The following is a 26,814-nucleotide window of genomic DNA, read 5'->3' on the forward strand; positions in this document are numbered from 1 at the left end:
AGATTATTAGAATCAGATCACACTTGCGCGCGCGCGCGCTCAAGTAGACGTAAATGAACTGGATAGACAATAAAACAGAACTGTGCTGGGAAAGCCTCTGCCTTTTGTTTTTTTTCTTGTTGGGCCACACACGGGAAAAGCCATTTGGATTTTTGTTTTCCTCTGCTTTTAATACTTGTATCCGGTATTCTCTCACGGGAATTTATTTCAAATTATGTAACCCAAATTAGACCACCTTCTTTAAGTGCGGATGAACAACTCGACAAATAATTTATAAAAACTCAATCCATTGAACAATGACAGCGCAATGAAGATGACATCCTTGACCAAGGACCACCTGAACACTAGTCCAAACTCCTTGGGCTGGCAAAAATACAACCCCTTCACTAGACAATGAAAGATCATATGTACAAATGATCAAACTCCCAATCTCATGAGATCATTTGAAGGACAAACCTTAAGTAAAATTTGTAAAGTATTGCCATCGATCAATTTTAAACTGATAGCAAACTCTAAAAAGTGCACTTCAGGTTTTTTTCCCCCTTATCAGAAACCAAATCTTGTTCTCCATCCGAGGCGATGCAACAAGAGAGCAAACCAGCAGATAGCATTGTTTGCTGATGTGGTTATGCCTGCAATTATCAATAAGACCTGAGAATGCAAATGCCAGAGATGAAACGCTTGTCACATTCATATCTTGGGCATCATACTCCAAGTTCCACGGAGTAATGAAGTTATGTTGAGCAGGCTCACAGGAGTAAAATTCAGAAGGGGAACGATATTTCAAAATACCCCGAAAGTCTTCAGATTCAAGATTGATCTCCTGCATCTGTACTCTTTTCATTGCCAGTTCTATCATTAGACATCATGGAGACAATAGGAGGTGGATGAAGATCAAAGAGTGTTTTACTCCCTTCATTAAAGCCACCTATGTACATCGTGTCACCCCGACCATGCCAAGTGCCATCTTGAACATTGTTCATCTCCAGTGTTCTCGATTCCTGCATCATACATATGCTCATTTAGTTATCATTGTTATGAAGCTCAAAAACTTATAAGACTTTGACATGATAGCATTAGATCTAATTGAGTTATCTGACATATGTGAACATGGTTCCCACGCTTCATAGATTATACCCCTCTTTCAAAATATTTCATTCATTCATTGTATATAGCCTTCCATGGTGGACGAAATAACAACAACCAAGTAGAGAAGAGAAAGAATTTTGGAATTACCTGACATAATGTACAGCAAGGACAAATGAGATGGTAGATGCAATCATCCAAGGAACTATCCCTATCCTGCAAAAGTGCAAATGAAGAGAGCATAAGGCATAATTCAAAATCTATTTCAGAAAAACAAGAAAGTACAAAAATATTAAAAGTTACAAAAATAGCAACTCATATGGCATAATACCAACTATTACCTCGTCTAACCCCTATACAAACTGTTGCTGGCAAATTATATGTAATTTCATTTCAGAAGATCAAATGGGATTCATAAACCTGTGAAATGATAATTATACCACCAGTTTTTTTTTTCCCTCCAAGATAAGCACCTCATCCATGTAATTACACCCAACCCCTTCTACAACAGGAGGAGGAAGTATGATATGAACAAACAACAAGGACATGAAGCCACCCAGTGAAATACGCAAAACATCTAGTAGAGTCGATACTTGTCAGTACGAAAGTTAGGAACAAGAAAGAAGTTTATAGAGAAAAACCCACCTTGATGTTAAATTTCTTTCGTATACGTGTTCGGAATAAGCCTGAATATGCTCCGGTAGTAATAGCGAAGGAAACTGCCAGGTAGAGAAAACAGTGCTTGCTTGTGGCAATAAAAGCAATCAAGTTGAGAATGACACCACTTGTCAGAAAAAAGTAAGCTATTCCCTGCAGAACAAAATGAAAGGAATTCAAAAATCAGAATCAGATTCAAAGAGGTCACATAAAATTCAGTTTCGTCAAATTTTTGACTCGACTTGAATTTTCTTGCCGGAATAGAGAATTTTGACGTCTTCAAGAAAATTAACCATACCTGAACATAAGGAAAAGCAAAGCCAGCTCTGTTCACGTTCTTCCCAAATCGGTAGCAAGGACAACTGCAAAACCCAACGAGCTGTTAATTTACAAATTACAGGCATTATATATTATAAGAATCATCTATAACAGCAAAGACATTCATACAATTATGAGGGTCAAGGAAACAAATCAAAATGATTTAACTTAATTTGTCAAGAATACCCAACCCAGAAAAAACTATGGGAAGATAAAATCTCTGGGTACTGCTCGAAATAGAAACCCAAAAACAGAGAAATCTAACAACTGAATTCCTGATCCCTCAAAACAACCAGTGTTTCTGAAAACCCTTATCTCTACCCAGAATGACAAAAAGCAAAAGCCCAGCACCCCAAAAGAAGAAAAGGATGAAGAAGGAAGAAGGAAGTTACCATGTGGATTCAAGGGCGATTCGACGGTCTTCAAAGCAATCGAGAAGTTCACCTTCCCACATCCTGAAGACCCCACCAGACTCCGTAACCTCTTCTTCGTCACCAACACCACCAAGCTTCCCCCATTTGCCATGAGTCTGCAAGGCCACGGTGGAGCAAAGCATGTCGAAATCCACAACCGTCACATCCTCCAAGAGCCTCTCCTCCTCGCCCCCGCTATTCTCCTCCTCAATCCCCCTCGTCATCTGCTTCTCCGTTTCTGCCATGGCCGAAACACTTCGCTGCTAGGGCTTTATCCCTCGGAGGCCCTCCTCTTCCTCCCACAACCTTTATTATTATGCCCAAAGATCCCACATTTGGAATCCTTACACCAATACCCACAGGGAAAAGTCGAGCTTTTTTTTTTTTTTGGGTTTTCCTTTTAAATGTTGCTATATCAAGTTGCGCAGGTAATGGGTTATATTCTAATGAACATGAACCTGAGGGACGCCGTCTCCCTAAGGGATCATGGCGATCTGGTAGGCGCGGCTAATAATGGATCGTGGGCCCCAGAAGTTGTCCCATTATGAGCGATAAATTTGTCGCCACGTGGAGACGAGGATTTAGGAGAAGATAATTATTGCCCCTTTCTGCTGCTAAGTACTGTTAATTGTGTGTGTGTGTGTGTGTGTTTTTTTTTTTTTTTTTGAGGGTTTGAACTGACTAATCAGAATTACTTCTAATTCAGAAATTAACTGACTTCGGGCAATCACAATTCTTTCCGTAACTAACCAAGAATAAACGTTGCCAAAAAAAAAAACATTAACGGCTGACAAGGGAAAGAATCTTAAGAAATAAAGAAACAAAACAAACTACCAAAGATAACACCGTCTTTTTGCCATTGCATATTTTCTTTTATGGTTTATTGGGTAAATTTGATTTGATCAGGAACGATAGTATGTACATAAAAGTAAACTTATTGTGTATGAATATGAAAGAAGTTTATAAACTTTAAATTCTGATGAATATTAGGTGTTTCTATGTTTCTTGTGGCAAAAGTAGGTCAAGTGTAACTTTAAATCAAGTCTAAACATCTCTATAAAGCCTACAAGTTATCACATTAGCTATGAACTATGAAAAGTCTAAGGTAACAAATAATCCAATATATGGTTGACGCCACTAAGTCTAAAAGGCCAAAATAAAATAAAAACAGACACATTAACTTTCTTCCAAAAACATAAAATTCCGGTCACCTAATTCTGGTATATGGGTACTTCAAAAAACTATTTATAATATAGGTGACTGATGTTTGTAAGTGAGTTTGCATTTTTTATTCTGAGTTTTTGGTTAAATTATTTTGACTGAAAGAGAAGGTTGAAAAGAGACAGAGAAAAAAAGCAGAAAGGCAGGAGAAAAAAAAAACGAAACATGCAACCCATTGTTGTCGTATAAAATGAGATATATGGAGCCGACAGAATTGATGGGTATGAACGTAAAAAACATAATTAGAATCAAGTTGACAAGGTGGGATTGGGATTAGAATCCAAACAAATCTCTTTTCAAAGGTTGAAAACATGACACCATTAAATTAAAAGACGAAAGGCGCTAATATATCAGAAAGTGACACTGTAATAAATTAATATTATTATATTCACCTCGCAAGCCCACGAGCGCATCACAAGCGAGCGAATTAACATATTCTATTGCAAAAGTAAGGAATCATATTTCTATAATGGATCGAGTAAATCATAATGTATAGACCAGAAGAATGGTGGGTTCAAATCATAGTAGAGTAAATTAAGAAATAACATGAAAAAAGTGATTTTATGAATAATAAAAACATAAAGTAGATGTTGCAGGGGGAGAGAAACATGACGACAAAGTTGTGTGGGCAAAAAAAGTAGGTGTGATGGATGAGAAAATGAAGAGGGAAAGCAAGAGAAGTGAAATGGAGGAAGGTTCGGTGAGGTTTAGGTTTTGGGGAAAGTAAGAATCTTGATGTGTCACAATGTGTATGTGTAGAGAGAGAGAGAGAGATGAAGTGTGGATAAGGGCAAGCAAAGCAAAGTGGTCGGCGTGCTACGCCGACGGCCCACCCAAGCGAAGACAGACATTTCCTGATGAATTGTATCTGTTTGCCCTCCATGTTGGTTTCCTTCATTTCTCTATTTTATCTTCATATCATAATTCAAGCCTTATCCATTCTCTTCATTTGTCATCCACGGGTATAAGCAAGCAGTGCAAATGCATTGCACTACCAAATGCATTTAGTTTAATTGATTGAGTTGAATTAGTTTATTTTGAAATCTGGAGTTTGATATGAAATTATGTTAAATAAAAATGTTAAAAACACTTTCAAAATATTCAGAAAATCATCGTTGATAATAATAATCCACACAACAGAAAATTTAGATTAGTAAAAAAAAAAATTGTGCCGGTTCTAAGCCTTATGTCTGATAAGTCATTTTTTAAAAGAAATTAATAATTTTTTTGTTAAAAAAATTAATGGTCTTTTTATTATAAATCACTTTGCATAAAAAGTATATCATTAATTACTTTATTTTAATTTTATCCTTTCACAGTTTTTTATAATTACAGTAGAAAGTTATATAAAAGTAATTAAATGTTTTTAAAAATAATGCATTTAATAAGAGTTATATGAAAAAAAAATATTTTTAAACAATATTTATAATCTAATTATTTTTTAGTAAATTAGCTCGCTAATATCAAAAAATACAATTCCCATAAATTATGAATGAGATTTTTAAATATTTAAAATATGACCAATTCATAAAATTAATTAGATGTGATTTTTTTTTTATTTTCAGAATAAATATATTATTAAAACACAATATATCTCTTAAGACTAATATTTAACTTACTAAATTATGTATTCACAATCATTCTTTCATTGTAGAGGAGGAAAGTCTCATATGTCAATGCCTTTCTTCTCTCTCTCTCTCTCTATATATATATATATATATATTTTTTTTCCTAGGTATATTACAAAGTTAAGATTTGACATTGAAGACTAAACTTCATCCATTATTAGTTTAGGATTCGAATTGAAGTTGTCCTGTATTTTATTTTTTGAAAGTTGAAGAGTATTATCTATCATCAAATTTTCATCATCTTTGTTTATTTGGGTAATATCTTCACCGAATTATTAAATCATTTGTTCATAATCTATTATTTATTGTTATTAATCATGAAATTTATTTGAATTACTAACAAAAAACACATATTATTCTCTCATTTTCATGATTTTTTTTATTTTAGGTATTGGATTTTCTATGATAAGCTAAGGTGTCTAGAATTTTTTACAAACCTAATTTTATTTGTTTTGGATAGATGATTATGTTGTTTTCGTATTTCTGATTTACAATAATATATCATGGATATACTCTTACAGATCAACATAATCAGACAATCAGACATAAAATTATTTATTATTGATATACATCTGTATATCAATGATATAGTATTACATATCAGTAATATAAAAAATACATAATAATTTGTCTAAAACAAATCAAACACAGTTTACAAAAAAATTTGCAGCTTTGTTTCCCCGCTGGCATGCTCCATTCCATTAAGTACCATTGATGTCTTTTGCCTTGCGTTTGCCTCTCGCTATCATAATTGTGGCTCACTCACACTGCTCTGCTTTCTTTTATCTTCGAGTTTGATCTACTTATTTCTTCCATCATAACTATAGCTCACGCTTGCCTATCCCATTTGCTTGATTTTTTGCGTTTTTAGTCTTGCAAAAAGTAAAGTGTTATAATTTTAAAAGGGTAATTTTATAAATTACATATTAACTAAATATTAAAAAATTTATTTTTAACATTTAAGAAATGATAAACTATTTTTTTATTTATTCTTATGATATGGGCTATATATGTAAAAGCCTCATTATTTTTTTTCAATACATTAGTTAGAAGTAATTTGTTATATAGGAGTAGAGGAAGTTTTATATATTATTTATAACTTAATTACTATGTGATTTACCGTAAACTTTTATACAAATGCGATATGAGAGATTCCAACAAGCCACATCTTTTTATAGTTGCCAACCAGCTCATAGCGTCAATCAATTAAACCAAACAGTCTCTGATGAATTCTTTGAAGCTAGCTATCGTCTCTAAATTTGGTAAAAGTCAACCGCAAGGTAATGATTAATTGTTCCAAAAAGAACACAAATTAATAGTCATATAACATATTAAAATAATTGTAGCTAGCCATTCATTTATATTCTAGTTTCGTATGATAATGAATATTGTTGATGGCAATAACATAGAGAGGACAGAGTGGAAGGGGGCAAGTGGCATCACGTGAATACTTGGGAGCGGGGAATCATGGTTGACAAGCAACCGCATTAAATTAAACTGAATTAAATTGGAACATCATGGGGCAACCAAAGCTTAACATTGTAATACCCCGGATCTGGCTCATAAGCATATGATTCATCCATGGACCCCCATCAAATAATTAAAACTAGTATGCATGAGATTAATACACATCCACATTCCATAATCCCTATTGGCTAATGAAAATGGCCCCACGGTCACATGAGAGGATGAGAAATTACAAGAAGAAGAATACAGCTCAGCCAAAGCTATCCTTCCCTTCCACCTCCACCCATCCTCCACATTTCCCATCTCAACAACTTGCCTTTAAATGTCTCTCTATCTAGTTTCCGGAACAAACAGGTAGAAGCAGAAAGAGATATTGGTTTCAATGGGCCAACAAAAAGAGACATTCATTTTCAGAATAAATAGGACACTTAATAACTTCCAAATCAGCAAGTGATAACCCAGACAAAAAAAAATATAACTATAAAAGTTATCATATTACACCTCTTTTTAAAACCCATCACTGTTAAAAAGTCAACAGTTTCATTGCCTTGGCAAGCCATCAAAGAGAAACAAACATCCTTGCATGATTCTTAAGCTACAATAATATCTTGTATAATTTTAAAACATTTACAATTATAATCAAGATTAAGTACCTGTTAACATTTAAAAGAGAATCTCACAGTTCATTTTTATAGGGACCATCTGATTAGAAAAATGCTAAGCTAACCTCAAATCTTCCATAATAGCCAAGCATTCAGCCATAGCAACAATATTCTTTCTACAACCACTCAAAAATTTTCCAAGTTCATCTCTGCAAACAAGACCAATACTAAAAGACTTCAAGATATTATAAAAGGAGCCATCAACATTAATCTGAACACCCACTAGTATGTATCTCCTCCAATACAAACTTCTATCAACTAATTCCATATGCACATCATGTTTTTTTTTCAATTTGCTTTGGAGTTTCATTGAAGTCAAAGCTATTGACTTCGGACACCCAATAATTTACTTAAAAAATAAAATAAAATAAAGGGGTCCTATCATATCCCATATCCCCCCCCCTCCCCTTCTTTCTTCGTTGGACCAGTAATCCAGGTAGATATGATTGTGTGAATAAAAGCAGGCCCTTTTAGCCTTCTCAATCCTCACATGCCTAATGCTTTATATCTAACTGTCAGTTTCAATTTTTTAGGCCCCAGCCTCTTTATCTTTCAAACATTGGGTTTACAAAAATGGCCTCCCCATTCACTTGGGAACTCATGGGCCTTGCGTTGGCTTCGCCCAATACGTTGTTGAGTCCAACTAATGTTGGGTCAAGAGTCAGCCTAGTTTTGTTTCTTGTTTTCAATTATCCATTGCTCATCCCACCAAAAAAAAAAACAACCAAAGCTTTATAAAAAAATAAAAAACTTTTAGTTTCTCAAGTTTACATCAATTATCAATTTGATCCTCAATTTTATTTTTTATCAATTTAGTCCAGTAAATTTGCCTCAATTATTGATTTGGTCCTTATCATTTAAAGATAAAATAATAATGTTAAAGTTAAAAAAATGAATTCAAAAATTTTTAAAAATAAAAGACAAAAATGCAGTATAAGGGATTATATTGATAAAAATTAAATTAATTTATCAGTTAATTCATTCTTGTTAATTACATATACATGTCAAATTATTAATATACTTTACATATTAGAATAATTCAAAGGATCAAGATTGTCTGAAATATGCTATCTAAGTCTCGGTGAAGTTTGGAAAATCACAGCCATCAATTAAATCAAGCTAGAGAATTGTGCCACATAATAATTGGAAACACTTGAGGGACTAATATAATAATTTAAAGGTTAATTTGTGTTTAAAAATTTAAAGGACTAACATGTTAATTAAAAAAAATAAGAGAATAAATTAATAAAAATTAAATTTGAGATATCAAATTGATGATTGTAACAAATTTGAAGGATTGAAAGTTTTATTATTCTTAAAAAATTATTAAAAAAAATATAAAACCAAAACATTCTCGTCTTGTTTGCATGCTGGAATCTTGCTTGTCATCTTCAAACCAAACAGAATCCAAACTCGTCCTGTTTTGTTTTGCTTTTTGCCTTTTTCATAGTGTCCTTTTATATTCGAGGCATTGGGAACTAAATAAGTACATGTAGATGGCGCCTCTCCTAAAGATTCGAATATATATATATATATAAAGACAAGTACAAAAACTCGATGTGATAAACAAAGGACAAAAGTCAAAGAAATCAGAAAAAGACTAGCTAAATACAAGTTTGTCTCCGAGGTAGAAAGTCAAGATGGAATCAGGTGGAGTACGGATTAATTCAATATCTTGTTCCAGCAAATGAGCGGTTTTCGCAAGAGAGTCTGCACTCTGCATATCGTAAGTTAGTTCTCCTTCAGTAGCGGATTTCAATGTCCCATTCTGAGAAGATCAGGGACCTCATCTCATGAATCTCATTAAACCAGGGGTGCTTCGAACCAGCATCTTTCACTGCAAGTTTGATGGTGTCTGGGGAACCTCAGCAAATTGTAAGCTTGGAATAGCCAAATTGCTTGCAGACCTGCAAACCCGTTTTGACTGCTACACGTTCAGCCACTGCTATTGGCATAAAACCCAGATTTTTCTGAAAACCCATGATCCAGTTTAATCTCCTATTACATTTCATCCAGTTTCTGGAAAGCCAAAGATTCGAATTTTAATTCCCCACGTTATAACGGCTTCTTTTGTTTTTCCTTTTATTTAGGATTAAAAAAGAAAAATATATTTAAAAAAAATCTGACTAGAAACCTTCCATACCAGATCACAGAAGATGGACGTTACCAAAAAAAAAAAATGGAGCACCATAGGAGAACAAGAGCGAGGAAGAAGATGAGAGAAAAAACAGAGGAAGGTCATGGTTGAGTGAAAATGGCTTCCTCCAAGAGGGACTTGGAATTGTTCATCAACTCTGGGCTCAACCTGAACATAAGAATGCAAAACTCCATTTCATCGAGAGCACCATCTCCGTCCAAATCACCTTCCCTGAGCATACCCATTATCTCGTCGTCGCTCATCTCCTGCAACCCCAGCGACGCAGAGCTCTTCTTCAAGCTCTCGAACGTGATCACCTCCTCCTCTCTGTCCATCAGCAGCTGAAATCCATTCCTCAGTTCCCTCATGAACCCCTCCATGCCCAGCTTCTCCACCATGCTCGGGAAGTAGTCCTGAAAGACCAAATCATTGTTCTGGGACGCCATTGATGATGAAGCCAAAAGGAGGGTCTCTCAGAATATATAGTGGTGAGGTGGGGGAGCAGAGTGATGAGAAGGGGGGGAGGGGGGAGGGAGAGAAGTGAAAACGACAAGAGGCATAGAATGGGAGCGATTGGCTTCTAATCGCATCGCTTAAATACTCCAGACCAGGAAGACGAAAACGGTAGAAATAATAGAGAGTAAGGTAGGGAAACGGAAATGGCATCATGACAAAAATAGGTGGAGAGAAAAGTGTAACTAAAGGGCATTCAAGTCATTTCATTCTAAACATATAGTATTGTTTAACGTTGCTTGGATCATCTCCAAATATTTTAGGACTTGGGAATGTGAGTGATTCACCATTTCACCCACGTGTCTCGTTTCCAATGGACGTTAAGAGGAGGGAGTTGGAGAAGGAAGGTTCGTGGAAGTTGCTTGGGATTGGGAAGCTGGAGATCAATTTGTGGGGCCCTTATCTGCCTCTCCAACGCACCACATGGGATCTAATATTTTTCTTTGATCTTTTTTATAAATTATTTTTATTAATTTTATTAACATCAAGGTAAAAAAAGTAAAATAATAAAAATATATAAAATTTTAAATATATCCTATATAATAAATTTAAAAAATATTATCATATTACTTTTTTCTTTCATAAAAGATAATTTTAAAAATGTATCTTAAATATTACTTAAAAAACTGTATCATAACTTATAAATAGAATTAAATAAATTTTTTACAACGTGTCTTATAAATGAAATCAGAAGAAGTGTTGCCTATTACCTAGATATCTTTCTCAAATAGTTTTAGGATTTTGGATTGATTAAAATAAACTAGATTCATACCCATGCATCTTAGTTTTAAAAAAATTATTTTAATATTCTTAAAGTAAAATATATGTTTTTCCTTTATTTTTATTTTAATTACAAGAAGCTTCTAAACACTAGAAGTAAGCTTTTGAAGCTCGAATCTATCTTTCTCTTTCATTTTCTTGATGTTATAAGTTAGGGTTTGGTTGAAAAAGATATTTTTCGACCCTGGAGGCTACAAGTTCGAAATCATTGACTTAAATAGAGCTAATAAAAATTGATTAAGCTAATAAAACCTAACATTTATGGTTTTGTGAGTGTTGGTGGTTGGAAGGCAATAAATACCCAAAGATCCCCACTATACATATGGTAGTTGGGGCAATATGACTTCGTTAATGATTATTTAAAAATTCAATAAGGTTAATGTGAGTTAGAAGAAGTTAAGAAATTCTATTGGTACCATTGTATGGGAAGATATTGAATCTTAAGAGTGAAGAAGTATTGGAGTTAATGGTAAAAATTATCAAAAATGGGTATTGATAAATTATATTGTGATTAATTATAGAGTGAGCATATTTGACACTATTGAAGCTTTGTGAAAGGTTTGGGAGTGAGTATTTGAGGGGTAAAATATTTAACCTCTTAAAGGTTTAAGATAACTCAAGAAATTCTTTCGTTTGCTTTTATGTGTTAATTAATTTATTAATTTGTGTTTGAATATTTAAATGTGTGAAATCGAATAAAATGCAAGTGTGACATGAAATGCTTAAAAAATTCATTATAATGATTTTATAAAGTTTAATGACATGGTATATGTAAAATTCTATGAAACATTGTTAGTAAAGTGCTATGATATGATTTCTTTGAAATTCAATGATATGAGTTAATAGAGAGTTCAATGATTATGTATTAAGTGAAGATTCAATGACTTGATGTGTGAATGGTTCAATGAAATAGAAAATTATGAATTTCAATAAAGTGATATTTCAAACCAAACCTTCCTTTTGCCAACCTATTGAGGAAACAATTGTTGAAAAACTGAAGACCAAAGACCTAAAGATCCACCTCAACAAAGAAAAGTGCCTCTGCCTCCTAAAGGTTTGGTTGAAGATATTGATCTAGAACTATCTCAAGATTCTCCTTAAGCTACTGATGGCTCAATTGCTACATTGGATCCCATTCCACCTATGGATCTAAATAACTATTCTACGTGGGCAATGGTTCTATCTACTTAACCCTTTAATCCAGATTATCTGTTTGATAAAGAAATTTTAGAAGCCCATCTCAAACATCAAATTTCCTTTTCTTAGAAAGGCCTGCATCTTTTTGTTGATGCCAAAGAGGGAGAAGATATACTAGAAAAATAGGCTATACTTAAGGGGAGTTGTATTAGAACATAGTCTTAGGAAGAAGTCTTTTGTAAAGGTTTTGTATTTTCATTGATAAATTGTCATGCTATAACTTGTACTCTAACTTTTATCAATGAAACATTACAAGTTATTCATTCATGTGCTAAATTTATTGATTGCAAGTTTAATGATTCTGTACTTTTAATAATTACTCTTTCATATCCTAGTAAGGGGCTTTATATTCAACAGAACTAACAACCTTAATCTTAAGGTTTTGTCATTATCAAAAAGGGGAGATTGTTGGATCATATGTTTGGTGATTACAAAACTAAGAGAAGAGATATTTGTTATATGTACAAATATACGAAGATATGAATGAAGACAAAATCTCAAGAGCATGAAGAATCGAGAGAAGATGAAGAACTTTAGGATAAGTCATTTAAATTTTCTTAGATTCAATGTGACTTTGAGAGCTTAATCACATTTCATATTCATTAAAGTGAATGCATCATCTTTAGCTCTATAAGTCTCATTTATACACAGTAAGTCTCATCTAAGTATATTCAAGCTTGCAAGATATGTCATTCTAGCTTGTTATGGTTCATATAAGCTAAATTCTTTGTGGATTGCAAAATCACACGTGATTCTATATGGTCACTCATGAGATTTAGCATGTTGGCACATTAATTGACGTTTCACGCAAGAATTAAAAGTTATTCATATGTGATTTATCACTTGTGTTATGTGATGCCTTAACTTTGGTTCTATGTTCCAAATCATGCAAGTAACCCACTGGTCTGCACGCAAGTTTTGTCAAGTTATGTTTCATTATATTGTGTTATGAGCCATTTCACACGTGAGAGCTAATGGTAGTCACGTGTGACTTGTCATTTGTTCATTGAACCATCTTGCCATATTGAGTCTTAAGTCATCTCAAGCTAAGTTCAATTTACTCACTTGTGTGATCTATGATTTACAAATTCATATTTCTTGATTATGCAATATCTTGCTTGAGTGCATTGGAATTCTATATGTGACATGTATCTCAGAATGGTTTAAGCTTTACTACTTGCCAATATTATGTTCCACGCGTGATTCATCCTCCCGAATGGTCTGGGTTTGAAGCAAGTCATTTCATGCATGATTGATGATTGCTTCCACGTGAGTTTTTGCACGTAGAATTGGTACTGGCTTTTTGTAAGCTACACTACATGTGAGAGAAAGAGAGTCGCATATGAGTTTTTTACACCCAGAAATGATTGCATATTCATTTTGTCCAAACCACACGTGAGACAACCTGAGGTTCACATCTAATTTATGACATACACATATCTGGAACATGATGAGAGCAATTTCACACATGAAATAGCAGGGTTACACGTAAGAAATTGCACCAAAGGCTAGAAACATTGTTTCAACAGTCTGACAACTATCAAAACTATATATATGATATAATTCAAGTCTAAACTAGAACTTTTAATTATTAAGTGAACTTTTCTTTATCTAAGCATTCAAAAAGCTTTTAAATTGTGCTTAATTATTTAGCAGCATTCATCATTCTTAAAAAAATTGTCAAAAAGTTCTCATAAGTTTATAAGCTTTCAATTGTAAATTTATCCATTCTTTAGGAGAGTTTCTTTATCAAAGGTCATCTCATTCTTTTGAAATCTTGAAAAGATATTTTTCAAGTATTTATAACAACTTACTGGACTGTAACAAGGTTTGTTGGTTGATTCAAAAACAAGTTAAGTCTTGTAAGTTTACTGTGGTGGCAAGTACTCATTAAAGCTTGTGAATTTAGTTGGAAATCTCAAGTGTAATCTTGAGGACCAGATATAGGCCAAGTTTGGTGCTGGACCAATATAAATCTTGTGTGTCTCATCTTCTTCCTTCAAATTAAAGCATTTCACTCTTTAAGTTTTTGAAGGTTTTTAAGTGTCACCCAATTTACTTCCCTTGGTGCTAGCCTATCTTACAATAATCTCTTGATTACTTGAGATTTGGAGTTAATCGGAAAACGTGAGGGAGATTTTGCAAAGTGATATTCACATGTTGCTTTCTTGTTGTTCTAAACAAGTGCACTCTTCTGCAAGAGAAGTCCTGACATGCAATTTTGTGCCTTTGCAACAAACTAAGCTTCCTTGCGTAGATGAATGTAAACTTAAAACTTTTCATTATAGAGGGGTATTTGATTCTCTATAATAAATTAAAATATTAAAATTTTTTACAAACTGTGTTTGATCTATTTTGGGTAAATAATTGTGTTTTTGTCATGCTTCTGATCCACAACTGTATGTCATTAATAAACTATAGCAATGAAAAACTTATCAATACTATTTAATCTTATAGATATAGGAATGCTTAATCTTGTCATTTCTTATAATAAAAATGAGATTTATTAATTTAAGTATTTGATTCTCTACGAAAAGTTGAAATGTCCAATTTTTTTATGAATTGTGTTTGATTTATTTTAGACAAATGATTATACTTTTTTTTTGTATTTTTATCTACGATAGTATATTAATAATAGACAATTGTATATCATTGAATAAACCATATAAGTAAAAAATTATCAACACCATTTAATCTTGTAAATATGAGGATGCTTAATTTTGTCATATCTTTTTCTTTTTTTTTTAATGATCAAATGAAGCTGTATTTCATCTTTAAGTATTTAAAGAAGGTTTTTATCCAAAAAAATATATTTGAAAGAAGGTTATATGATCTGCAAAGAGGGTAATTTTATCATATAAAGCTTAACTAAATATTAAAATGATTATAATATAAAATATAATAAATGTTAGACTATTTATTAAATTTAGTTTTATAAAATGGGTTATATATGTAAAATTCCATTATTTTAATCAATCTAAAATTCCAAAATTGTTCAAGACCAAATTGTTGAGGTAAGAGACGATATAATAAATCCACTTGGGGCGTGAACCCCACAAATTGAATGGTTTGGAGAGAAATGAAGCAGAAAGGAAAGCGAAGGATCGGGGACACCTATAGCTAGTGGTGGGTAGCAAATGTGGCAAGGGGAGATTAAAATATAAGTTATATATTTTTCAATCTCAAATATATTAATACTAACAAAATTTAATTTTATCTAAACTTTAATAATTACTTGTTCAAAAAGTTAAGATATTATAGCTGTGATTTGGTGTGTTTAAATTAAAAAATTTACAATTAAAGTTATCAAATAAATGTTAAAAAAAAAAGTTTGTTGTGTAACATAATTCATGTTTAGATATTTTTTTTCAGAAGTCAATTGAATAAATTAAAATTTATTTAATGATTTGATTTAAAAAGTTAGTTAAAATGTGTAATAATAATTTATATATATTGTGGCCGATCTGATATTTTTAAAAAAATATTAATTTAAAATTTAATTTAAAAAAATAGATTAAAACTATAATTAAAAAATAAGTTTAGCCATAGAGTGATTAGAAAGGACATGAATTTTATAAATTTAAACTAAATATGATATATATGCGGGCGCGTGTACTTCTTTGAGTAAATAAAAACTATTAAAATTAAAAAGGACAGGTTATGATTTTTCTTTTTTTATTGTTCTAGTCATCAATCACAAAATCCTTCCCTCTCCGCAGTCTCATCTCAACCTCTTGCAGATTTACCCTCGTCATCTCCATGATAACAACGTCGAAACAGAGAAAAGGGGTTTGTCAAGCAGTCTTTCAAATATTTGCGTGTGCGTGCGTGAGAGAGAGAGAGAGAGAGAGAAGGGTATGGTGCGACAAATGTCCCAACATTACTATCAACTTAACCTTAAAAGTCATAATGTTCAGCTTTCATTTTATCGTGGCTTTTGAGAATTTTGTTATCCACACAAGGTTTGAAAGTAGTCAATGGTTTTTTGCCTCCCAAACATGTTAGAGGCCCCTAAAAGCTCTTTTAAATAGCAATACACAATAAGCTCAATTTCTAAAAAAAGGGCTTTTTCTATAATAATCAACTTATTTAAAATTTATTGATATGAATTCTGGTTTCCCATGATATAATTTAGTTTTATTAACATAAAAATATCACGTTCAATAGGCTCACTTATAAAAGGAGTCTCATTAAGTCTATTTCAAATCTTGAAAATGCAATAGCATTTGGTGGTAAATATTCCATATAAAAAATAAGGCATCATATCATATGGATATTCCCATTTTTTTTAAAAAAACATAACTTTTAATATATTTACACTTTATTAATATTTTGTTTTATGTTTTTACACTTTTTTGTTGTGTTCTGAGTTTTACACACTTTCATTTTTAATATTCTAATTTTTTAAATAAATAAAGTGTAGAGACCTAAAATATCAAAAAATAAAAGTATAAGAATTTAAAAAACTAAAAAAAAGTTCAAAAATTTAGAATAAAATATGAGTAAAATACGGTATTAAAAATCATATTTTTCTCCTTTTTTTTTTTAAATCGTTGGACCTGCAGTCCGGTAGACGTGAAGAAAATAGGCCTTTTAAGCTACTCAATCCTTCACATGCGTAATCCTTTGTATCTCACCGTCAATTTTTAATATTATGTAGGCCTGGCATCTTTATGACTTTATCTTTCAAACATTGGGTTTAAAAAATTTGCTCCATATTCATCTCAGACCTCGGGGTCTTCATGGGCGCAGCCAAGGCTTGGCCCAATACATGTTTGGGTCCAACAAATGTTGTGTCTTATGTTTTTAAAATACTATTGTAATTATATTTTAAAAATATACAAGATAATAAATAAAATAAAATAAATTTCTATAGGATGAAAAATGAATTTTTTTTTCAAAAAAAAATTGCATGTTGAAGGATCATGTATGACTTAGGTGTGAGACATTATTTGTTATTTGTACTTTTACATGTATAAGATAATAATTGTCAAGGTAAAAATATAATAAATTGTACAAAAATAGAAATAATACCTTCAATAATGAATTATTTTTTATTTTTAATGTGAACAGGTAAAAAATTATAATATAAAATTATCTATCTATATATTGTAAAGTTTAGTGGGATTTATGATTCATCATAGCTTTTTGAATGGTAACTCCATAAGACATTTTTTTTTCTTTAATATATTTTACTTTATTTTATATTTTCACATTTGGGAGAAATTTTGAGAAATTGAAAAAATGTGGGGGCTTTGATTAAAAAGGAAGTTGTAGGCTTGTAGCACCCATGGTTTTTTTTAACAAAAAGTAAGAGTGAGACCAAAAGTAAAAAAATAAATAATAAATGTGAAGGTTGCAAGAAAAATTTTGAGTGTTGATTGTAACAATGCAATGCTGTCACAAACTTTTAATTTACATAAATTATAAAAAACATGTGTGTGGATGATTTTTATTGTTTCAAATCTTGAGTTACATGAAATAACAACTTTTACATAAAATTTTTTTTAATTTTTTAAATTATACGATATAATAAATTATAAAATAAAATAATATATATGGGATGAAAACTAACTTTTTTTTAAAAAATTACATGTTAAAAGATCATGGTGGCTTAGTAAATAATAGTGAGCAAACTATCATGTGTTGACTATATTTTTCATATATATATATCTATATATATATGAGATAATAAATGGTAGAATAAAATACAGCTAAATATATTTATATAATAAATTTTTTTAGTATTTAAATTTTAATTTATGAGTGAAGCCACATCTTAGAATAATAAATTATTCTTTATAACTTTAACATGCACAAGGTAAACAATTTTTTTTTATATATAATTTTATTTTAATATGTATGGAGTATTTTATTTATGTTTTCAACATGTGCACAGGAAAAAAAACTTCAAAATAAGACACAGATTTCATTTTTCGGTAGATAACATCTAAATTTTTAAATTTTCTTTATAAAACAGAATTTTATTTGTGTGGTGAGCCCCATTATACCAAGTCTTTGATCTAGAAATAATCCAATTTGGTAATTAAGAACACCTCTTTGTGGAGATAAAATACAACTTTAAAAGCAAAGCTGACTGTTAGGTATACCTCTTAAACTCCTCTTAATTAATTTATTTTTGTTTTAATTGATAATAATAATGCTACCAATCCTATATTGAATCACTTGCTATAAGTAATTGATTGTTTATTTGATAAGTTTTTTAGTATTAAAAATGGACCGTTAATTATTTTTTTCAATTTTGTCCTTTAACATTTTTGTTAAACAGAGAAAAATTGTATATAAAAAAGAAATTATCCTTTAAGTATGACGCATTTAATAAGATAAATTAATTTTTTTATTTGTTAGAAAATTTAATTATTTAACTACATCTCTGATAAATATTTTTTTTATTTGTTAGAAAAATTAATTATTTAACTACATCTCTTATGGTAAGGTAGTTAAAAGTGGCTTATATATAAGACAGGAGAAAGTATTATAATATTGGCTATGCTATTTGCTTAATTTAAAATCATTATTTAATATGTACATAATTTTTGTTATGAATATTAGGATATTAAGTGGATGTCTATTATCTCAAATTCTCCATATCTTTTGGTTAATATTATATCTTTTAATTATTATTATCTTGTATATTTTATTATTTAATTGATATATTTGTGTTTATAAATAGAAGGCATCTCAATTATATTTTACACACTGAAATAAAAAAGTTCTCTATTTTTTGATTCTCTCAGTATAATTTTCTCTTTTCTCTCCTCCTCTCAACATGACTACTCTACTCTTAATATTACTAGGTGAGTGCTTTTATACTTATTGGATTAAAGATTAATGCCCATGCTAATGAACAATTTAATAGAGATAGAGGCATGCTCGTTTGAATATTTAGCAAATTTCTATAATAAAATCTTATTATTTATGTTATTTATTGAATTTATTTTTTTTTAATTATTTTCTTCCTCCCTCAATTAATCAAATTACTATATATTATGTGTCACATCCAGAAATATGAGGCACAATTTAATATTAGAGTAATGGATCTAGAAGTTATCTACACATAATAGAGTGAATTCTAAAATTATCTTCATTCAATATGAAGTGAATCCTGAAGTTATTCACATAAAAAATATAAAGTAGATCCTAAAGATATTCGCATACAATACAGGTGGATCTGAAGGATTATCACATAGAATATAAAGTAAATCTTGAAGTAATTTACCTATTATTATAAATACTGAAGTTATCCAAATAAAATATAAAGTAGATACTGAAGATATATCCACAGAACTTAAAAGTGGATCTTAAAGTTATATAGTCACATGATATAATATAGATCATGAAAATATCTACATTGAATTATTTATTTATCCTATGTGCATTCAATTTTTATTTTTAATTTATCATTTAATTTGTATAGCTATCTACATATATAATTTTTATAAAAAATGAATCCTGAAGTTATCCATCCATAACACAAAATGGATCATGAAGTTATACATATAAAATATAAAGTGGATCTTGAAGTTATTCATATAAAAGATGAAGTAGATTTGAAAGATAGCCATAAAATTTAAAGTGGACCTTGAAGCTGTTTACAAATATAACGTAGATCTTAAAATTATCTATATATATTGTCTTATTTTCTCTTATTTGGTTCTTCTTAATGCTCTTGCAATAAAATATTAATAGCTATATTATTTTAATTATGGCTTGAAATCATATCACTTTAAATTTTTATTATTTTATAAATGATCAATTTATAATCATGATAAATTATATGACTAGAAATAATATTTAATTTTGTTATTATATAACTACAAGTCATATTTGATTTTGTTATCATATGATTAGAAGTCATATTTAACTTTATTATTAAATGGCTAGAAGTCGTTTGTAATTTTGTCATTAGATTGCCAAAAGTTATATGTAATTTTATTATTAAATGGCCAGAAGTCATATTTGATTTATTTGTGATTATATGACTAAAAGCAATAGTTGATTTTAGTATTATATGGCCATAAGTCATTTCAATTTTTATCATGACTATTATGTGAAAGGATAATCTTATGAACCTAATGAATTATATAAACTTGTAAAATTTTAAGGAGTATCTTGATTATTAATTTAATGTTTTAACTGCCACAACCCTGAAGGCTGATGGTTCAAAAGAAATTATTAGGTTTAAGAGATTATTTTTCGATAATTCTAAAGATTATAGTCAATCAAGTTTATGTTACAAAATATAGCCTATAGCCATATGCATACGCTGTCTATTATTTATTGAATTGGATGAAACTGTCAAAGAATAATTACACTAGTTTAAGAAGATATATTCACAAAGTGTTACAATCAAATATTCAATTATTATTGTGTTTGTATATTGACACAAATGATGCTCTATATACACTCATAAGAATGAGTAAGTTATTTTTCTCCTTCTATGCATGCGCATATTTTAAATTTTAATACATATTTGATATTGAAATTGTGTTTCTCATGATATAGGAAAATATATTCGATAACTCTTACATATATATGTACATGTTCAAGGTATGATATATATGATGCATTTTTATTAATGATAAAGTTTCCTATGAAACTATCTATACATGTGTTAATAGTTGCAATTGAGGTATATATCATATTTAGGATTAAGATAAAAGCTCTCATTAGAGGTTTGCAAGTCATACAAGATAAGGCAATGAAAATCACAAACATATGAAAGTGATTATATGTAGATAATTCTTATATATTACTTTGTTGAGTGAGTTCCTTTCAAGGAAATTTCTAAGTTATTTTAAGAGTTCTTGGAGATCAATTTTGAAAGAAATTTTAATAAAAAAATCTTTTCTCAAAAAGACTTTCCAGATAGAGGTACATATATTTTTCAAAGTCTTAATAATTAACTTTTTGATTCCCAATTAAAATGATAATATATGATAATTTTTATATCCAATAATGGTGAGATTTCAAACAAATTAGATAATTATAATTAATATATAAGGAATAAAATATTTGAGATCGTCTTAATTATTGAAAATATCAATACTATAATGTTGATTGATTGTAAATGCTAAAAACAAATAGCAAGAATCTCAAGGTATTTAAAAAAAATTATGAACTTAGAACTACTTGTATTTGTTTCTTAGAGAACTTAATGCAAAAAAAAAACTGTCTTTGCATATATATAAATAAGAGTTTCCTTTATTTTGAAATAAATGGTTTTATTATTTGGGTTGTACAAAATTGATAATATCTTGCAAAGATTCCTCATACCTATGAAGCAAAATTCATTTGTGATATATTATTTACATGAGTTTCAAATAAGTTATTAAGGAGTTTATCTTATTGGATGTCAAATTAAGATTGTAACTAGAAGTTTACAATGATTAACAAACATGTCTTCATAACTAAAAGGTTACTGTTACTTTAGTTTAGTATGCTAAAAGTATACTGATATTATTTGGCATGACTGATTAGATCATCCCAGATCAATATTGATATAAGAATTATTGAGAATTTACAACGACATCCATGGAAGAACTAGAAGATTCTTCATAATAGCTAACACATTACATGCTTCAAGAATTCTCACATGTTTCTCACATGTTGCTTAAGGAAATTATAAGGCTATCACTAGCAATAATTGAGATTAGACTAGCAATAATTGAGATTAGATCCCAGATATTTATGAAATCTATTGAATTGAAATGGGCCCATTTAGATACCATGTGAACCATGCAATATTTAATGAGATTGATAGATGCATTTATAAGATAATTTCACATGTGCATCAATTCACAACCAGAAGTTTGTGAAAAGAAAGAACTATTATGTGTATAATTGCTAATATAGTGATCAAGGTGAATCACTGGAAAATGCTAGTGGTTTCATATCTCAGGCTCTCAATGATTATGAGATAAAGAAAAGCCTACTTGTTAGAATGGGTCTTTAAAGATTAGTTATGCTTCTAATAAGACGATTAGACCAAATTTGTGACAATAAGATTTTCTATTTAAATATGCAAGTTTGCAATTATAGCACTGAAATGCATTATGTGAATACCCCCATTATAATTTGACTTTTTGTCAGGAGCTAAAGATTGAGATTTTATAATGAAGGCTTCACGACTTTGTATGAAATGTATTTCAAAAGAAAGTTGAGAATAATGCCAAAGTCTTTATAGTTTAGTGGAATCCAATTAAGTTTGTGATGTGTGGCACGCTACAAGCGTTCATCTTGTGAACACACAATAAGGTTGAGAATAAATGTTACTTAAGATTCTTCTTCTTCTTGTTTGTTTATAAGTAAAACAAGTGATGTTTTTATAAGAAACAAATGGATCCAGAAGGCTCGTCCTGTGTTGTTTGCAATTCCCAAAGAGGGGAAGATGATAAAAAGTTGGAAGTGAAATTCATGAATGCATATTAATATGTTGTATAGATTCTCATATATGAATCAAAGTTCATATAACATTGCATTCATAAAATAAAATAACTACCAAATATGTAACTATTGATAGAAGGAGAAATTTTAAATTTATGCTCTAGCTAATAATGCTCCAAATGTATAAATAAAAATGAGTCACACCTAAAGCATGGAAGGCTAATTAGTTACAAAGAAAGAAAATCTTATAGAAAGAAAAAAGAGCGGATAATAAGATGATCATATTAATGAGGTTGGCATTCTATAATAAGCCAAGATGTAATTGACTTTAAATTCCCAAAAGAAGATCAAGTACATGATAATAATAAATGAGATATTTTATGTCAATGTGAGAAATGATGGAGCCAAAAGATGAGAGTTGTATACAACATTTCAATGAGAATGAAATAATTACTATCAAATGAGATCTTGATAGAATAGGGTAGAAAGATAATCAGATTAGAAAAAAAGACAATACAAGTAGAAATTACATTCACTTGTTTATGATATGAAAGTTGTGAACTTATAGTTTCAAGCACCTGAAGTGTGATATTATGCATGATTATTTATATAAAAGATAATATGAAATGTCAAATGCAAAGCTTGATTTTCAATATAAGAATATCTTACGAGGATTCAAAAATACATTAATATATTGTGTGGTGGATGAAATGATTTGTGATATGTTATTAGTCTGATAGTATAGAAATTTGGTATGTATCTACTACATGATAGCTTACTATATGGCTATCTTACAATGTCATTTACTTGAAAATCCTGAAAGGATTCAAGATGATAAAAGCTTATAAAGCTTCTTGAGAGGCTTTCTTGTTTGTTATATTGTTTGTATAATATATACGTATTGATTTGCATTAGATTATATTAACTGAGCATTATTGAATATTCTAAAGAATTTATATAAACACTTGATTGTTAGAGAAACATGTTCAAATATTGGGTAATTAAATAATAATTAAGATTGTTTTTCTTCAAGAGGATGATGAAATATGGTCTCAAGCACCATATATAAATGCTTTCATATCACAATTTATGATATGGCCTTGATTTACAATAAAACTAAGTACTTGATATGAATATGCTTGAAGAATTATTATATGGTGTTGATTTACCAAACTTTTAGGATTAAAATTAATTGATTATGCATGTATTATACATGTCTAGTTTGAACTATACAAATTGACTTATTTCAAATTATTTATTATGAAATACAGTATATCAAGATGTTTTTCTACTTCTACAGGATATATCACAAGTGAAGAATAGTTCATATTTAGAAGATATATTTAAAAAGATGTTTTAAAATATTCATATATAATCTAGCTCTAAGAGCATATCAGCTTGCAAATTCAAAGGCATTGGCAACAAAAATATTTAAGAAATTAGCACACAAGTAGGATACAATAACTCAAAAAGACTCAAGAACAATGAGTGATATATTATCAAGAGGAGTAAAGGTTATGTTGTACTATTTTTTTTTCTTAACCAAGGTTTTATCCTACTAGTTTTCCTGATAAATTTTTAATAGGCAGCTTCAATAAATATAATGATATTGTGTACTCTTTTTCCTTGACTAAATTTTTGTCTCATTGAGTTTTTTCTTAATATGATTTTAATGAGATACAATATCTAAACATCCAAGAGAGTGTGTTATGAATATTAAGATATTATGTAGATATCCATTATCTCAGATTTACCAATATCTTTCAGTTACTATAATATCTTTCAATTGTTATTATCTTTATATGATATTCACTTTAAATAATATTTGTACCTTAAATAAAAGGTACCTCAATTGTATTCTACACATTAAATAAAAAAAATGCTCTATTATCTTATTCTTTTAGTATATTTTTCTCTCTTCTCTCCTCCTCTTAGTTCTCTATTTTCACAACAATTTTGATTCAATTTTTACTTTTTACCATGATTATAATTTATAAATACTACTATGACATGAATTATAGTATAGAGTTTATTATAGATTATTTATAATTTTTTAGGATGTATGGTTCAACAAATTTTGAAATAAAATAAGTTAATTATATTTTAATTTGAAGGATGTGAGAAATTATAAAAAAAATATTTATAGTTTTGAATATACCTAAGGCACTAATGTATATGAAAAGATACTCTTATAATAAGGTAACATATTGCAAAATATAAATTGTCACTTAAATTTTAATTCACATGGGATGACCAATGACAGATTCGATTTTTTTTTTGATTTTTTTTTTTAATTAATTTAGTGGAGAAATTAGTAGGAAGTAAATTTTTTTTACTACCTTTCAAAATTGGCTTGTTTTTTTGTTTAAAAAAAGCTGATTTGAAAATTTTCTCACATATTAAAACTCTCCCCCGAAATTCGGACCTTGGGGTCTTCAGGGCGTAGCCTACGTTTGGCCCAATACACCTCTTTGGGTCCAACCAATATTGTTCGAGAGTCAGCTCAAGTTTTGTTTCTTGTTTTCAGTTATTACTGTTCATACGATAAACTATATTAATAGAGACCAACATTCTGCCTGGTATTCACTATTATTTACAATAGAGAACATTTTATAGAATCCTACTCAAATAAATTATAAGAGATTGGATAATATTTATATTCTAATTTTACTTATTATTTCTTTTTTTAAAAATGTCAGATTTATCAGACTTTTGGGGATCACAAACTAAAGAGGAGAAAAACACTTGTATGTCGTTTGCTTTTGGTTGTGAATTAGGTTATTTAAGGGTATACCTTTGGATTAAGGAGTGTTTCTCTAACTCTTTATAATGGTCCAATTTCCAAAACATTGTTTTCCTTTGTTTTCTTTTGATAATTATTTTTTATATAAAAAGAAAAGATATTTTGACATCTTAAAATCTCAAAACAGTTAAATTTTGTATTTTTATGATTTTTAATAAAAAAATCATAATTACACACCACCTTTTATTTTTAAAAAAATATAAAGAATATAAAATAAACATTAAGGTATCAAAATGTCAACATCAATGATAAAAAGAAGAAAACAAAGCATGAAAGTTGAGGCTGAAATATTAGAAATGTACATAAGTGTTGTGAATTTTTTTTTTGACTCTTAAATCCCATCCCAAGATGGAGAAGTTGGTTGAATTTTTGGAATCCCAAAACTTAAAAAAGGCTCTTCCAATGAAATATACGTATACGTGTAAAGTTCCTCTGTCAGCGCTATCGTTCACATGCTGCAATTTTGCTTGTCCTCTTCTCTGCTTTTCTTACTTCCTCAAAATCTCTCCTTTTCTTTTGCATTTTTTAAATTAATTAAATCGCAACCAAACATAATTCTAACTTGTCAGTATCCTCTCATTATAGACAACTAGATTTTACTAGCCGTGCGTTAATTATGAGGGACTGGCTTCGCTAGATCAATCATTTGTTTGGTCTCCCTTTCGATTTAAAAATAAGTAAGAAAAAAAAATGTTTTTTTAAAAATCTCACTTGAAATCTGCCATTACAGATCACAGAAGATGGACGTTACAATAAAAAAAAAAAATGAAGCACCATAGGAGAACAATAGTAAGGAAGAAGAAAAGGGCAAAAACAAGGAAGGTCAAGGTTGAGTAAAAATGGCTTCCTCCAAGAGGGACTTGGAACTGTTCATCAAATCAGGGCTCAACCTGAACATAAAGTGCAAAACTCCATTTCATTAAGAGCTCCGTCTCCGTCCAAATCACCTTCCCTGAGCATACACATTATCTCATCGTCGCTCATCCCCTGCAAACCCAGCGAGGCAGAGTTCTTCTTCAAGCTCTCGAACGTGATCACCTCCTTCTCTTTATCCATCAGCACAGCCGAAACCCATTCCTCAGTTTCCCTCATGAACCCCTCCGTCCCCAGCTTCTCCACCATGGTCGGGAAGTAGTCCTGAAAGACCACGCCGTTGTTCGTGGGACGCCATTGATGATGAAGACGATGGAGCCAAAAGGAGGTCTCACAGGAATATATAGTGGTGAGGTGGGGGAGAAGAGTGATGAGAGAGTGAGACAGAGACAAGTGAAAAGGACAAGAGGTGTAGAATGTGAGTGATTGGGATGATGAAGACGTGCTTCGTGGAAAGTTGCTTGGGAAGCTAGAGAAGAAGGTGATGGGAGGGGGTAGCAGTTGGATTTTGCCTCATTCTGAAACATGACAATGTTAAAATGGAAGCTTTTGGGGGAGTTTGGAAACCAGTCTACGCTATTACTTGCCAAATCCAATCACGAGAAACGATGAGGAAGATGCTCTCTATACTCCACTTGTTCTTTCTCTTTGG

At 30.3% G+C, this 26,814-nt stretch overlaps 3 protein-coding genes across 4 annotated transcripts; all 3 read right to left on the bottom strand.

Annotated features, from left to right (window-relative positions):
- Nucleotides 1-267: 267 nt before the first annotated feature.
- On the bottom strand, nt 268-2,907 carry LOC129304548 (protein PLANT CADMIUM RESISTANCE 12). 2 transcript variants are annotated; one of them, XM_054944235.1, is made up of 6 exons: nt 2,454-2,907; nt 2,042-2,105; nt 1,732-1,896; nt 1,237-1,302; nt 793-1,001; nt 268-632 (listed from the first exon to the last, which is right to left on the bottom strand). In XM_054944235.1, the coding sequence occupies exons 1-5, from the start codon at nt 2,717-2,719 to the stop codon at nt 810-812; spliced, it is 753 nt and encodes a 250-aa protein (XP_054800210.1). In that variant the 5' UTR covers nt 2,720-2,907; the 3' UTR covers nt 268-632; nt 793-809. The 2 variants fall into 2 exon arrangements, with proteins under 2 accessions (XP_054800210.1, XP_054800209.1); XM_054944234.1 differs by having other exon boundaries at nt 268-651.
- A 6,127-nt stretch (nt 2,908-9,034) lies between these two features.
- Nucleotides 9,035-10,105, bottom strand: LOC129304582 (calcium-binding protein PBP1-like). Its single transcript, XM_054944292.1, has one exon. It carries the CDS (start codon nt 10,033-10,035, stop codon nt 9,691-9,693), a length of 345 nt encoding a protein of 114 aa, XP_054800267.1. The 5' UTR covers nt 10,036-10,105; the 3' UTR covers nt 9,035-9,690.
- Nucleotides 10,106-26,118: 16,013 nt separating this feature from the next.
- On the bottom strand, nt 26,119-26,456 carry LOC129304481 (calcium-binding protein KRP1-like). The gene has a single exon (XM_054944158.1). It carries the CDS (start codon nt 26,409-26,411, stop codon nt 26,175-26,177), a length of 237 nt encoding a protein of 78 aa, XP_054800133.1. The 5' UTR covers nt 26,412-26,456; the 3' UTR covers nt 26,119-26,174.
- Between the last annotated feature and the right edge of the window lie 358 nt (nt 26,457-26,814).

The sequence above is a fragment of the Prosopis cineraria genome, unplaced genomic scaffold (assembly GCF_029017545.1).
Source record: "Prosopis cineraria cultivar Desert tree isolate PC_DT_omini unplaced genomic scaffold, ASM2901754v1 PC3, whole genome shotgun sequence".
Classification (NCBI taxonomy): Eukaryota; Viridiplantae; Streptophyta; class Magnoliopsida; order Fabales; family Fabaceae; genus Prosopis; species Prosopis cineraria.

Excerpts from the sequence above, each read along its gene's own strand:
- LOC129304548 (XM_054944235.1), bottom strand. The coding sequence starts at position 2,719 with ATGGCAGAAACGGAGAAGCAGATGACGAGGGGGATTGAGGAGGAGAAT. Across the intron at positions 1,303-1,731 it reads GAAAGAAATTTAACATCAAG|GATAGGGATAGTTCCTTGGA; the intron begins GTGGGTTTTTCT and ends GCACTTTTGCAG. Across the intron at positions 1,002-1,236 it reads CTTGCTGTACATTATGTCAG|GAATCGAGAACACTGGAGAT; the intron begins GTAATTCCAAAA and ends TGTATGATGCAG.
- LOC129304582 (XM_054944292.1), bottom strand. The coding sequence starts at position 10,035 with ATGGCGTCCCAGAACAATGATTTGGTCTTTCAGGACTACTTCCCGAGC.
- LOC129304481 (XM_054944158.1), bottom strand. The coding sequence starts at position 26,411 with ATGGTGGAGAAGCTGGGGACGGAGGGGTTCATGAGGGAAACTGAGGAA.